Consider the following 16,312-nt stretch of genomic DNA (forward strand, 5'->3'; position numbering starts at 1 on the left):
ACCTGTGAGGTAGAGATTTGTTAGCTTTCAGATAATCCGTGTTTGAATAAGACAAGTGCACAGAGGGATAAATATATATATACGCCGCCGCACTCATCCCCAGGAGGGTTTATGGATTTCAGAGAGAGTCCGAGGTTGTCTGTGGTTGTTAACTCACTCTGCAGTTTTTGTTGCCCGTGAGAGCAAACAGTCGGCAGAAGCTCAGGATTTACACAAACAACACCCACGACTTGTTTTTGTCGGTTCAGACTGAAGATGGAGAGAAGCTGGACTGCAGGAGATCACAGATTTCACCTTTGGGTTGAATGCACTTAACAGCCAGTGCTCCAAGCAGGACATTTTTACTCACTGTCATCTCATATTTCACTGCACAAATCCTGTACAGAACTGCAGGACAAGGAAAGGAACAACATTTTGAAAATGTTTATTCCTCTTATTTTTCTACACTCAGCCCAGTTAGTCTAGGACAAACAATCCCTTTGTTTTTCCAGGACTTATAATACGATCATATTCTGGACTTTTATTGCCTCTGTCACATTTTTACTCAGTGTAATCTCATTTTTTACTGCAATATAAAGTCCTCTATGGAAACAGAACAACATGAAGAAGTAGAAACATGAGCATGAGGCAGTTATAATGCCATAAATCACAGGGGGAAAATGAATTTCTTTGATTATTTATTTTACAAATACATAAAAGAAATAAACTGAAATGAGCATGCACAATATGTTCCCAAGTTCCCACAGGTTGGACCAACACTGTAAAAAAAAATTGGCTCCTCAAATTATAAATCGTGAACCCTTTACATTTTTATTTTCTTTCTATTCTTGTCTCCTCCCTGCTCTATGGAAACACAGCCTGCAGTTCAGCCGAAAGTCTCTGAATTTTTATCATGTGACTGTTGGTCCCAGCTGAGTCATTAGTGGCTTTACGATTGCGACACAGAGCGAAGAATTTTTTAGTTTTTTTCAGAATCTGTTTAATGCAAATGCTTATTTTTTGAGAATTTTTGAATGAGACATGTCGATTAGAGAGATTTGGATGATCAAACGTTTTCTCTTTCCTGCTCATCAGCTATAGAAGGACGTTTCTCCATGCTGAATGTATCTTTCCACAGCTTCCTCTGTTTACTGTTTTTGAGCCATACTGCACTTATTTTATTCGTCCATTATGTTTTTTTAATCCTCTCAATCTCTTTTATGTCTCTGCTCTGTGGAACACTGCCTGCAATTCAGCCAAAAACTTTTGGAATTTTGAACAGTTGCCAGTTGTGGTTTCTCAGTTGCATGGAGCGTCACGAAATTTGTATCGATCTGCTTATTTTTTAATTTTTTTAGTTAGACGTGTACGACAAAGTGATTTTAATGAAACATTGTGGTTTTTAGGTTAGATTTCGCTATTTGTACAGATGAAACTGCATGTCACACATGATACATTCACAGACTGTTGGAAAGTTGAAAATCCATGGATTTTTCAATTTTTACAGTGTCTCGCTCTGTTAAATGGTGTATTTTTTAAACCGATTTTGTTTTACAATTTTTAAAAATGAAAACATGCCTTTCACACCCACCAGCAGGTTTTGAGGGTTCAGAGGTTTAAAACATGATTTTGATTTAATGTGCCACCACAGAAAAAGATGCATCTGTTTGGGATCTCAGAGCGATGACATGCACAGGGTTTTTATCTGCTTTCTGTCTGCGACTGGTGTTAACAACACTTCGTATGTGGCGCCACACAAATCCTAAATAGGCCTCAATCTGTTATTGTGTGTTGTTGGGGTTTAATGTGTTCAGAGGAGGAGTGAAAAGGATTTAACATCTGTAGGATCTAACTGACCCCAAACATACAGTTAATAATGCCAACAATACAAGAGCATACTGTGTATTCCTCACTCTGAAGGACTTTTTGATCTATTTTTTTATTTATTTGAGGTTTATTAATGTTCTGCTCATGATCATTTAATGAATTATCCAGTTTATCAGTTATTTAAATGCCATTTTGACATGCTACTGCAGCTTATTTGTCTTTTTTCTTAGGGCATCCATGACTAAATAGGTCCGTTATCAGCATTTGAACACTTGGGCTTGGGCTACAACTGTTGATTATTTTCATTGTCTTGATTAATCCATTAATTGTTTAGTGCAGAGCAATACTGTTACATGTTTCCTGAAGCCCAAGACGATGTCTTCAAATGTCTTATTTTATGCACAACCCAAAGATATTCAGTTTACTGTCACAGAGAAGGAAAGAAAGTAAACAAAACATCACATTTAAGAACCTGGAAACACTGAAATTCGACTTCTTTTTCAATGAATTGAAAAACAACCCTAACCGTAGCCTTTAGAAAACCCATATCGGTCAACCACTTCTAATTTCAGCAACCTATGGTTGTTTCTGTCCTTTGTTACCTTCCTTCATCAAATGTGTCAGCTCAGTATATAGCACAGGAAATTGTTAACACTCCTGTATTTTTCTGCTAAATGAAATAAAGTGGCAAAAATATTTAGAAGATTTTGAAACATTATTTCATTATTCTCACATTTACACCGGTGAGTCTGGGCGCCGATCTCTTTGTTTCTCAAGGACCTTCTAGAACTTCTAGAAGGCTTCCCTTTGAAAACATGTTCTTTATTATTTTCAGTAATATTACTACAATTCAAGCTCAGATTGGCTCTTTTTCAAGTACCAAATCACCTCAAACAATAAGTGACACTCTGAACTCCAAGCAGTTTCAAGGTGTTTTTTAAAAATCTACTCCTGTCACTTTATTTCCTCACTGTAGGCTCAAATTTCACTGCAATTTAAAATCCTGCAGCTGAATGGAAACAGCACAACCATGGCTAGACGTAGAGAGAACTCCGTATGATGTATATTATGCCATATATCATTTAAAAAATGTTAATTTATTGAGTTACTTATATTAAACTGAAAACCGTGGAAACACAGCCTGCAGTTCAGTTGAAAACTCTCAGAATTTTTGTCACATGACTGTTGGTCACAGCTCAGTCACAAATAGCTTGTAGGTTGCACCAAGAAGTGAAGATTTTTTAGTTTTTTGCTGAATCTGGTTACTGCAAATGGTAATGTTTTTGCACATTTTTAAATAAGGCATGTAGAATGAAGTAAATGTAATAAAATATCATGATTTAAAGCTTAAATTTGGGTATTTTTACAAATGGAACCGTACATCACAAGTGAGTAGTTCAGAAATCACTGGAAACCTGAAAATATGGTGATTTTTCTTGTTTTTATGGTTTCTGACTTTGATAAATAGTATCATTTTTTGAATTTTTAAAAAAGAAATCTATTTTAGGACTTAGGCGGTTAAATGGTGCACAAAACACATGCATATATGATCAAAAATTACTCAAAAATGTAAAAATTGATCCATTTTTTGGGGATTTAGAGGCAAATTTGACCAGTTTGAACTTGTCAAAATCAAATAACCAAGCAACCTTTTTGATAATTTACTCACCTGGATATTTAAATCAACATATTGTCGTTTAAACCACTCCAAAGTCAATAAAAATACCTTTCCCTCATACCAAACCACACCTCTTACAGTCTAGTGTCCTCCTGCATATTTAAATCTCTGCCAACCGTAAAGGAAAAATCTAGCAGCAGAAGAGCTTTGACTTCCAGGTTGAGCCTTCTAATTCAAGGCCATTGCTTTATTAATATGCATTTGTGTTGTTAATTTATGTTTTGACAAGGTATTTAATCAAATGTTGGCAAATAAGATGAAAGTCAAATGCAGTTTTCTTTAACATTTCACGCGAGTTGTGATCTGTGTTCAGAATAAATGTGTGTAGCTGCACATTAATTAAAGGCTCCTCACTGTGCGGTCATATCTTGTTTATTAATGAGCAAATGAATGATGTTTCATTCATTACGACAAACAAAGAGAATGTTTAACTGAAAGCTGCTTATTTTCAGCCGAATACAAAGAGGCTGCTCGGCTTTCATGTTCAGCTCCGCGGCGTCCAACAAAACATTGGCAGTAATTCTGCATTTCCAAATGGCACTCGGTTTGTTTCTAATGATTTTTCGTTCTGGGGGAATCTGTTCTCAGATCAGCTGCTGAAAGTTTCCTTTTATTGATCATTTTTCACTTCTCCGGCGTCGTTTTTGTCACCCTGACCTTCCTCCTGAGGACAGCTGCGGGACCAAGCTGAGAGACTTTAATTGGCCGTATCGTTTCCACAACTTGTCTATCTTTAAGCGAGTGTAGAATCTGTGCTGGCTGCATCTCGTGACAGTTGTTATGCTGAGAGAAACGTGAACCGGGTCCCAGGAGGAGCTGGTATGTGGCCTCCGAGCGAAGAGGACTCATGCAGACAATCCGACCGGCTGATATTTGTTCCGTTTGGCCGGAGCTCCACGGTGTCGAGAACTGTGACTTCTGGGATTCATTTAAGCGTTTATTGTTTTCTCACCGCTGATCCAGCAGAGTCCTCTTTTCTGCTGGGTGTTCACCAGATGTTCACACATGGAAGTCCAGATTATGCTTTTATAAGATGTTTTCTTTTTCCTTCAGTGTGTTAGTTTCGTTGTAGATCATGTTCCTGTTGCATGTTCATGTTTAGCAGGTAAAATGTGCACCATGGTTACCGTTTATGCTAACATGCTAACTCTGGCTAACTGCTGAGCAGTAACATCAATGTCATCAGGTTATTTAATCATAAACCAAATACCTTTTTTGCACGATTATTATTTAAATTACAGCATTTTCTACACACTTTTGTTCGCACATCCACGATTTTTCGAGCTTTTTGGTAAAACTCCTTTCAGGGTGAAGGAGTTTAAGTCATATTACGGAGTATTTTATATGTTTTGTTTTGGGTGGTTGTGACGTGCAGCCACATATGGTTCATAAAATATCACTACTTAACTTCTGCTTTATCTGTTTTTTTATAAATGCACTCAAAGATGGGACTTTATTTGGGAAATTGGGAAATAATTTGATCTACTTGTCCAATATTGCAGATTCTGAATCAACGTCATGATAAATCACAGCAAAAAAAAAAAAATTCAGGCTTTTATCTTTAGTAGTTCTTGAGATATTGTTGCTTAAACACAGCCTTAAATTTCAATGCACGATAAAAACAAAAGTGAAAGAGAAACAGTCAATTCAAAGGCAGATATATATCTCAAAAGGTACTTTATATAATGATGTACAATTGCACAAATACCATTTTTTATATATTGAAAAAGTTTCTCACAAATGAGAGATGGTCAAGCAGAAGTCCCCTGATGATTTAAGATGGAAATATTTCGTCATGGCAGAAAGATTATGCTTCAGAACAGCTCTGTATTGATTTGCCCTGACCTTTCCCTCTAAGGGGTCAAACCGACCCAAAACATGGCAAGAAAAGATGCCCCGCAGCCACACAGAGCCACCACATCTCCTCACTGTCGAGGTCAAGGGTTCAGCTTTTTTCTTCATCATCATTAGAATCACAATCTGTCCGAAACTTTCTGCCAAACATCTGCAAAATTTTCCCATCAGTTTAAATGCTAAACTAAGCTGGTAAACATCATAACATTCACATCAGCATGTTTGTTTACTCACTGACGTTGGCATTTAGCTCAGCCTCTCAGACCAGCTAGCATTCCTGCACACTGGAAATGTTTGCATTAGAATACATTAGCATAGTTGCTAACCAGTTGGCATGCAGGGATCTGACCAGCTGATGAAGCGGATGCCAACCAGATTTTCTGCGGGAGGTGCTGAAAAGAGAACGCTACGAAGAGTCGCTGCATTTACTCACGAGGCGGCCGTCAGAAACATGAATGAGCTGTTGTTTTATTGGGCTGCGTGTGCTGATAGGCCCACGCTTTCGGACTTGTGCTCGCTTGTTGTTGCTGCGGTTAGATATTAACGTGATGCAGGTCAGAGAGTGAAGAATGTGGTTGGAGAGGCAGCGATAAAAAGAAGAAGTATGTTGAAGTGGAGCCAGTTAAGGCTGTTTTGGCAGCTCAGCGTGGTCAATGACCTGCAGTTAATCAGGGCCCTGCGCTCCGCTTGTGGGAATGCCTTAGCATGTGGTAACAGCTTGGGAAAAGGGCTTGTTATGGGATGGAGGCATGGTGAGGGGGATGTCTTTGTGCTCGACCACGATGGGGAGAAATCCACTCGGTTTGCTTTCAATCCGAGGGGGAGGGAGTGGTTTCTGTTTGCAGTAGGCCCGGGGGCCCTCGAGGAGCGTTTGGCACATGAGCACCGAGATTTAAGGGGGAAAAGAAAGCAGGCATGTCAACTGTGTCTGGACAAACCTTTAGAGGTGAGCAGAGGAGACTAAACCCTGAAGAATGGTTTGATGAGTGGCAGCTTGTTGAGGCTTCTTCTTTGAACGGAGCTGAAAGAGAAAAGCTCCCATTCATCGCTGCAAAAGAGGCAGCGAGGCGTAACTGAATGTCTTTTAACACTAGTACTGTAAAGCATTCACCGGGTTCTCGGCTGAACTTTTAACACTCGCAGTTTGCAGAATGTAAACTTGCATTAAAGCGGCTTCGAGCAGCATTTTCACACCTTCACCCCTGACAAAGAAAAGTGTAAATTTAACCCTGAAAGGCTCCGAATTGGAAGAAAAACCACTCTTCTCCTCTACAAAATAAGTAATTGTTGCAATATTAGCAAAAAAGTTAACAAAATCTTGAATATATTTACATTTCAATCATGAAAAAGTGCCCGTTCCACATTATTGGATTGCACTCTGAGCACATATTTGAACCTTTGGAACGGGAGTCAGAGAAACTGCTGTGCAAACAACAAGAGTCTTGCAGTCCAGAAATCAGAAAGCTTCAGACCAGAGCTGCTACTAATGACAACTAAAGCTAAGCTATGTGAAATGTTCCGTTTTAATGTGCAAATGAGGTGTTATTTAGTTCAATATGCATTCATTTGCATTCATTTCTGGAACAGAAATATGAAAATTAGACATTGTTTTATGTTGTTTACACATTAGAATCAAAGGGGATTCTGCATATCTCTTCATCAGAATGTTCTTTCAGCAGCAAGAAAAAAAAACATTTTTGCCATGTCCTTAGGAATAAAATGTTCTATAAATCGGGTTATAAGTAAAGCATGCATACATTTTTCTGTAATTTACTTCAGAATATAAATACTGGAATAGCTGCACCTCTGAAGTGAAAATTTCTAACTCACTTTGAGAAAAAAACCTTGAAGAAAACGTAATGTAATTGAAATCTACAGATACAAATAGGAAAAAGTGTAGCAAAAATAAATACATAAATGCCTGTTTTGGGTGCTTTCTTTGCACTAGTGTGAAATAAAATAGCTAAAAATCTCAAAATTGGTCAGTGCATTCCTGGATTTTATGGCCTTATTTGACTATTATTAATTATTTAATAAATACAGTGCTTTAAAAGTGCAAAAAATGCCTTTCAGGATTCAGTAGAACCTTCCAAATGATTCCAAACTGCCAATATAAAAGTCAAAAATGCTCACAGAGAATATTTTCTGATTCATTTTTAGCAGATGAATTGACCAGTTGTTGCAGCTCCACTTCAGATGTTACATAATCGAGATTTCATCAAAACCGCTTGACTTAAAATGGCCTCAAAAATTCTAAATTGTTATTCCTTCTCCCACAACATGCCCCGACCTTTTCACAATGAATGGTGATGCATCGGAGGCTTTTTTTAGCCTCCGTAATTGTGAGTCATTCCTGATTACATTTCCATTGATGGTAAAAACCGGGGATGAACGATACAGACAGAAAAAACACTTTGAAATTTTTCCTCTAAGTGTTAAAAGGCCTCATGTCTGCTGCCTGCTGATGCCCGAAGAGAGAAATAAATCTGCACATTATCATGACAGAATTACATCCCGTCCATCAATTTCTCTCCGTTTTCCTCTGAACTCAGGCCATGTTCATTTTTCTGAAGTCTAGCATAGAGGAAAACTGACAGAGCGACATTACTGACAACTTCACTCTGCGCTTGTTCCAAGGTTTGTATATAAAACATAACCTTTTTTAGGTTTAGGCTGGGGGTAGAAGCAGAGAAGTGTTGGCTGTGTTTGTGAGTTCAACTCGACAAATACAAGGTTGCTTTCCATTGAAATAATCCAGCTGAATGCGAGTTAGTCACTTTTAAAAGCTACACCCACTGCAAAGCTCTTAAAAATCTCAAAATCTAAAAAAATTATATGAAATTTGATAAAGTGCTCTTAAATAAACCACTAAATTCACTATTAAAACTTAAAAAAAAAAAAAGAAGTTAGGACTTTTCAATTATACTCAACACAGAGTCATATAAAACATACGGAACTTGACAGAAATTTTGACGTTTTCACATTTTTTAAGTATTTTTGGGAAATATTTTTAGCCATGCTAGTAGCCTGGATACACACATGCTGATGCACATTTAGTCAAGGAAACAGAAAACAAGAAACAAATGGTTCAACAATGGAAATAGTTGTTAGTTGTAGTCCTACTTTGGCCTAGTCTATACTTAGACTGGTATTTTTTTTAAAGCAGGGTTTTTCTTTCAGCATTACGAGGAAAAATGCAAAAAACACAATTGAAGCTCTGTCAAGCCAACAGGCGATGATATAACCCTCAAGCCATGTCAGCCAATGAAAGCGTGTAAGAGAAAAAGCTGTTACTACTTCTGGTTGATTACCAGAACTGGTGCATATAGGAACAAGGAAATCATATTTTGATTCCTTGTTTCCTCAGTGGAGTAGAAAAGTAGCTGTATATTTGTGTTAAATTGCAAAAAGTGCTGTTAGCAAGATTAGCTATTTTAGCTTTGCCTGTCACTGCGCAAGTTACTTCATGTAAACCAAGGAGATAACGGGACATACTTTGACGTCACCAGAAAAAAATAATCTGTCTACATGAAAAGCAATTTAAACCTGGACCCGAATGTAGAAGACGACACATACTTGGCAGTGTTTAGAAGGATAGTTTAACATTACAGTTTCTGCAGAGGGTGAGAGAGGCTTAGCGGGGAGTGGAGTTTGGTGTCTGGACACGCTGGGTTTGATCCAGGCAGATCTCCTGGTAGGTGGAGAAGTTGGATGGCAGAGGCTGACTGGCAGGAATGAATGTGGGGCTTGTAAAGGTTGAAATGAGCTTAAAGTCTGGAGCTGTAGATGGATTCCTGGTTTGCACGAGATGTAGAGGTCTGGTGGGCAAGAACGTGAGGCACAAGAAGTTGCAGAAATAGTCTTTAGTAAACAGAAAATGAAAGATGTGAAGCAACGTTGGCTAAGGCGACACTGCCACTTTGAACACCAAGACAGATTTAAAAGAACAGATGAGAAACACCAGGGAACAAGAAACACTGCAAACAAAGCTTCTGAATAGCTTCAACCTGTAAGCAGTTTTCCATATATAATATAAATAAGAAAAACAGAAGAACACAAATATACTGGTAATACAAATTTAAGAATATATACACAATGAATTGCACTTATTTATTTTACTATTTTAAGCTTAGATTTGGTTAATTTTCAGAACAATATGTTGTAAGGACTCTCAAAGTTGTTGATAAGCTGACCAATCTTTGTGTTTTCCCAGTTTCTTTTTTCTTTAAATGGTGTAATTGTGGTGATTTTTAATGACAACATACCTTTTAAACTCCCTGACAGGTTTTTACACTATTGTGCAATGACGAAATTCCGGTTTCAAGAATGCTAAAAGGTCCTGTACCAAAAAAATTAACAAAAATGTGTTGTTTTTTTGTTTCTTACAAATGCTTTAATTTTTGTATGACATTTCTCACAACTTCAGCCTTTTTTAGGATGGGATAGGTCGTGTAGATGAGCAAGTTAGCAGACGGCGTGAACTTATGAACCTCAATAGACTCATGCAAAGTCAAATGATGTCTTCACAACGAAACAACTTGCTGATGAAGCAGTGCCACAAACTGACTCACTGTTGCATTAAAACGTTGCTGTTGCTTCTTCTTCTTTGTGTGTTGCGTCCTGCAGGGCTTCTGGACAACGAGGACGTTCGCGTGATGATGCAGGGTTCCAGCATGGTGAAGGTTCGCTCCTCGAGGTGGCAGAAGAGTCGACACCTTCGGCTGCTGGAGGACGGACTCACGGTTTGGTGCGAATCCACTAAAAGCTCCCGCAAAGCCAAAGCACAGCAGACATGTAAGTTCACCCGGTTTTAAATCAAGGTAGAACTCTAAGATTTTTTTTACAAAAAGGCAACGGACCAAGAGGAAAAAGGAGTTTGTTATGGGAAGTAGGGAGGGTTGGGGAGGAAAAGGAGCTCTGAAAGTGAGCGTGATTAGAAACTGGTACGATTAAAAGGAAGGAAACTTAAGCAACATCAGATAAGGAGGAAAGTGGAAGGAAACTTGCCTCTGGGGAAATGATGTAGCAGATCTCCTAGCGGCCGAGCACGAACTGTGTCGGTGCGCTCATTCAGCTTGGACATTGTTCAGAGTTGTTGAGCTGTGTTATCTTGGCTCAATCTCATGCCCTCTCCTCTACTTTGCCTTATTAAAGGGGCTGCTTGTTGCTTTGGTAAATGAGGAGGCTAATCATGGACTCTGCAACACAGCTAACTAATGATTGCCTATTCTTTGCCGCACCTAGACGGGCTTTTTCCTGGATGAGAGTGGCTACACACAATGATAACCATGATCCATCCAAACACAGTGAAGGCAATGAGTCTGTGACACCTTATTTGACAGAAATGTATTAATTTTCCTGTCAAACCAGCTGTTCCTTTCTGACCTTTGATGAACAAAAATGTCTCTTATGCTTGAGTCAATTCCACCACAAATAGCAAAACTGATGAATAATTTTCTGTCTTTATCACTTTGGTGGCAAAATCAGTTCCTCTTTGCAGGAATTTCCACTCTTTCTGTTACTTTACCAAGTCAGTTTAGGATTTAGCATTAATAAATAAGTACGAGACTTTTCCTATATGGCTCGACAGTTACAGGAACAGGTGCAGAACTTTTCATTTTTTACAGAATCTGGAGCAAACACTTAATTTTTTTGGATTTGTCAAAATAAATCATGTAGAATAAAGAGATTTTGATAAAACATCATAATTTTAAACTTAGATTTGATGAAATGTCACAAATAAGTAGTTTCAGGACTGTCAGAAAGTTAAAAATCTATTTATTCTTTCTGTTTTTACAGTTTGTGGCTGAGATAAATGGTGTTATTTTGACAATTATCTCAATATAATATGCCTTTTAAACCGACTGCCCAGTTCAATCTGTTGATCATTTTCTCCAATAATCGATTATTTGTTTGGGATATAAAATGTCAAAAATTACGTTGTCAGTTGTCTTGTTTGCTCACAACCCAAAAATATTAAGTTTAGTGTCATGGAGAAGAAAATAAGGCAGAAAATATCTAGTTTTAAGAAGCTGGAATCAGAGAATTTTGGCTTTTTTTCCTTTAAAAATAATTAATCAACTGTCAATGTTTAAAAATGATTTTGTTGTTGACAGTTAAGTGAACAAATCTGTGCAGCTTGTACCTGTCGTAGCTCAAGAATCCAACTTTACTTCCTGTCTCGCCAACAGGGATGAAAAAGCATAAACAATGCACTAGTAAAAGAGTTAAAGTTTTATGGTTTCTGTCTCAGCAGGAAACTGAAACAGCAACAATAATTTTACCTTCAAGTCTCAACCTGCTATCTTTGTCATCAGTATACAAACTCTGGGAGGTTGTTCTCAAGGTGAAAAACAAGATTAGTTTTCTCAGATTAAAGTTTCAAGCTGTGTCAGTGTCATTTTGTCAAAACAAATCATATTTTTTGTCATTTTCTTTATGTTAAATGTTGCATTTCAGTGATTGAAGATCCTCCCTCCTGGAGTATTTAAAGCATCATTTGCGAGACAAATAATTAAACTATAAAAGCGCAGCCAGAAAGTGGCGGAGAGAGAACTTAATAGACATTATACTTAATTTCATCCCTTCTGTTTAAGCGCTTTCATTTTGTTTCTGTGATGGGAAGCTGCGTCGGAGCGCACGGTGGGGAAGCTGCTAATGTCTTTGATCGAGCTATTCAGGGAATCAATTTGAGGCTGTCAGTGCAGTATGTAGGACAAATATCTCGACAGAACTCACTCGCTGACTCTTCAGTTACACCGATGGCCTGAATTACAGCAACACAAAATGCCTGGAGGACAGAGACCCTGCACCTGATTGTTTTACTTAGTTTCCTGCGGTATGTTTCGGTTCTTTAACCCGATTTTCCTCTTGAAATGAAGATTTACCGCCGGCAGCTCTCGGTGAAAGGTGTCACCTGATGTGCATGAGATCGATCCCTCTCGCCTGCTTTTATTTTCCCCCTGACCTCTGGCTCTCCCACCTGATGTAGGAATGCTGAACCCCTGCAGGTCGGGTCGGTGGCTCTGCAGGTTTTGTGGGTCAGCGGATGGTGAAGGCCGTCTTGATTGTGCAGCCAGAAATAGCCACTAAGCGGTAGAGGTGAAGTGTCGTAACACAACGACGACAACATGAGGACATGGTGACCACTCCAGCAAGCAGATCGTGATAATGTCACACTGTCGGGCTGCTGTGGGTCACAATCTTGGCTTGGCTCCTCTTTTAGAGCTCCTCTTTTAGAGATCCAGCTTCATCCTCCACATACATGCCACTTTTGTCCCGTCTCCGGGAGAACCACAAGGCAGGAATGTGGAGAAATTTCGAAGAGGTGGACAGCAGAGGCTTTTACGACCTCCATCTACAGAATGAGGCTATTGTCAGGGCAGACACTGTCTACTGCCAAACAGAAACACACTGCAGGCTGAAATATAGAGGAGCTCCTGTGCTGGAATCAGCTGGGAGTCGCTGTGTGTTTGTTTTAGCTCTGCAAATATGAGATTTGGGGATTATTTATAGCAGTAAATCTGAACTGTTTTCACCTGTGGGTCCTCTGACATAACGATATCTAGATTAATACCTTGTGCATTTCCCTTAGAACATATGTTAACAGTAGAGTGAAAGTTTTTGCATGTATGAGTGTTGATCAAAAAGTTGCAAGACTGTGGCTATACACATCAAAAACTTTAAAAAAAAGTCCATCATCTCATTCAAATGAATCTCCATGTGCAGCAATTCACTGATATCGGTGTTCCTGAGTGGCCTGAAATGCTCCCTAGAAATCCCAGTATGTGAGCTACCTGACCAGCCTTTTAACATGAATTAAATTTTCAGAAAATCTAGTGATTAGCACAGGTGGGGGAGCAGCCATTTTCTTGGTTTGGTCACATGATTTCAACGCACTGTAAGCAAACATGTTGTCATGATGAAACGCCACACTTCAGGTCTTTTGCATCAAATATTCTCACTCAGATGCCTCAGCAAGTTAAAGTAAAGATCTATGTTGGCAGTCCGACTCCGGAGGATGAATTTACAGTGCACAATCCTGTGAATGTTAAAAGAAAATGACAAGCACGCTGGTGTTTACGCTCCTGACCCACCACGTCTCTTTCGGCCTTGGAGAATCTTTCAGCGCTGCTCAGGCTCTCATGACCAGTGATGATCCCTGACATGAAGTTCGGGTCTGTTGACCTACTTCGACCTGGTGTAGCTTCTTCTTGGCAGCCATGTGATCAATATTCAAAGCGTGCACAAAGACTTTTTGAACTGTTCTAAATATTACATTGACCATGTCAGCAATTTCTCTTATGGTTATCCAACAATATTGGAAAAAATCGACTGCAATATTTAGTTTTTCTGTGTTTAAAAAAAAGAGAGCTTATCGTTCCAAATGGTACATCTGCCTAGAAAATACAAAACAAAGTAAATAAATGATTAAAAGCTGCTTGGAACCTTTCTCATATGGTGTAACACTGGTAAACTCATCAAGAATAGTTTTTTTTTTTGCTTTGGAAGGCATTCAGATCTGGCTTGGCATTCATCTTACAGAGCTCTGTGGTGCTGATTTAAATCTAATCTAGTCAAACAAATTGTTGCCTCGTGTCGTGGCAACAATTGCAAGACACTGCTGACCTGTTTTCGGTTACCATCCTTTCTGTGGCCAAAATCTCTCCACTCAGCAGACGTTACAACTGGGTTTTCCTTTTCTCTCATAGTCTGTGCTCATTTTGCCGTGAACCCTTAACTCAGAGTAAATTATATGAGACTTCTGTTGTAGATTACTTGTGAAAAATAGGTCTCAGTTATGTTTATTTCTTCAAGTTTGATGCTAGATTTCATGTTCTGCACCATTTTTGGATCAATCATTCACTTTAAATATGCACTTTTACGCATACTTATAGTTGTAACACTCATTTTCCTCTCATAACCTGATGTATAAATGCGTACATGTTTTATTTTATGTTTTTTGAGGGCTAAATAAGCACCAAAATCCATCTCATGAAGCTGATTCTGATTTTGATCACAGAGTTGCAGATGCGCACTAAACACTGCCAACAACACACCCTGTAACCCAGGTGTCGTCGCTGATCACAAGATGTGACGTTACACATTGTCACCAGATAATTACTGCTGGCACATGTATGACATGGTTTGTGCAGGAGGCACAGTCTTAGTCCTTTTTATTAAATACATGTTGATCTAGAAAGGGGACATTTTGCTTATATGTTTTTTTGAACATTTTAGAATTATTTCATGGAAATTTTGGAAAACTTGAACCGAAACTGGGAAAAGAATTTGCCTTAAAGGTGTCATAGAGTGGAAAAACACTTGACTCACTGGCCTCAATTGCATAATTGCATAAATGTGGGTCAGTAGGGTTTATTGAGATTTATTGGTATCGTTTCACACCTCTTAATACTCTTGAACAGACTGCAATTGTTTAGAGATCAGCAGCTACAAGTAGTACAAACATCCCATTTTGGATTTTAGAGGGCACTATATTTGTAGAATAGTGGACAGTTAATCTGAAAAATGTCCCACACTCAACTAAGATGGCAAAAAGTGACCTTTTATCTGCAAAACATCTTTATATTAGCATGTTGGTGCTAACATTTAGCTCAAAAAAACCTCACAAAGCTGCTAGCATGACTGCAAACTCTGTAGCCTTGTTTTATTTACAGATCCTATTCTCTAAATCAGCCCTCCCAGTTAGCTGGCAGCCCCCTCGCAATAAATAATAAAATCTATGAGAATGCCCAGTACTTTGACCAGCAGCACAGAGTTTACTAAACTGAAGGTCCAGGCTCCCAGTTGTGTCATTTTGTGCGTGCATGAGTTAAAATTACCCTGTTGTGAAGCATATATAGGCCACATTACATTTACAGTCTCATTGCTGCTTGGTTGGATTTACGATCCCCTAAAAACACCTCACACTTGACCTTTAGCTGCCGCCGCTGTTGCTAAGATCTCCTGCCGAAGCTGTTTACTCATCAACACCAGCCCTGCTCACCGGTTCTGCCTCTTTCCTCCCACAGTTGCGGTGACAGAGGTGGAGTGCGTTCGCGAGGGCTGCCAGTCGGAGGCTCTGCGGCGGCTGTCCGGCTCGATGCCAGAGACCCATTGCTTCACCGTGGTGTTCAGGGGCGCCAGGAAGAGCCTGGACCTGCTGTGCTCCTGCGAGGACGAGGCCCGGCGCTGGGTCCGAGGCCTCCGCATGCTGAAGGAGCGCGTGGCCGCCATGACACAGAAGGAAAAACTGGACCAATATCCTGCCCAAATTTCCAGTATGCCAGAATAAATATAGTGCAGCTGAGGCAGCATTGCTATGGCGACTGCTGTCACATGTCCCACGCCCACAGCATAGCTAAGGTGAGCAGTAATGACGGGATGAAAAAGCCCCGTCTAAATATAGTCCAACTATCACTGTTAATTACAGTCCCTCATAGCCACGGGATAATATGAATGTAGGTGTCAGGTAGAGAACAAGACCATACCTGCTGATTTTGTTTATCACTCCCTTATTTTCTTTTCCAGCTTAGTAACAGTTCAAATCAAGAAAAGCAACAATTTACAGTATGTTTTGCAGAACCATGTCATGGAAATGAGTGAAAATTTGAACCTTAACTGTGGAAAAACACTTCACTCACTGGCCTTATTCATAAATATGGGTCAGTTAAGGTTTATTGACAGTTACACTAGTGGTGTAAAAGGTCCTTATTAGGACAAAGTCACGCACAGTGGATTTTAATGGTACCTGGCGAAGCACAAAAAGGACATTTCATTGAGCAGATAACCTCCTGGTTTTGCTAACTAAGCCAGCTAAAGCCTCATATTGGCTGTATGAGTTGGAATTTGAAGGGCATTTTTGCAGTAAATGTAGATTTTGTCCACTTTGATACCTTGAATTTGTCATTTCACTACCATCTTTCCCCATATTTTCTTTTTTCTGCACTGGCACCATAAAGGAAAAGCATAAAA

General features: G+C 39.2%; 1 protein-coding gene across 2 annotated transcripts in view; it reads left to right on the plus strand.

Moving 5' to 3' along the window:
• Nucleotides 1–16,312, plus strand: part of plcd3a (phospholipase C, delta 3a) — a 31,681-nt gene that overhangs the window by 4,938 nt on the left and 10,431 nt on the right. Inside the window, exons 1-3 of one of the 2 annotated variants that reach the window (XM_051941019.1) lie at nucleotides 8,231–9,347; nucleotides 9,965–10,132; nucleotides 15,370–15,598. In XM_051941019.1, the coding sequence (XP_051796979.1) occupies nucleotides 9,994–10,132; nucleotides 15,370–15,598 (368 nt within the window). In that variant the 5' untranslated portion in view covers nucleotides 8,231–9,347; nucleotides 9,965–9,993. Of the gene's footprint in view, nucleotides 1–8,230; nucleotides 9,348–9,964; nucleotides 10,133–15,369; nucleotides 15,599–16,312 lie in introns of those variants that run through there. The other variant, XM_022203574.2, reaches the window with a different exon arrangement.

This window comes from Acanthochromis polyacanthus, chromosome 21 (genome assembly GCF_021347895.1).
Source record: "Acanthochromis polyacanthus isolate Apoly-LR-REF ecotype Palm Island chromosome 21, KAUST_Apoly_ChrSc, whole genome shotgun sequence".
Lineage (NCBI taxonomy): Eukaryota > Metazoa > Chordata > Actinopteri > Pomacentridae > Acanthochromis > Acanthochromis polyacanthus.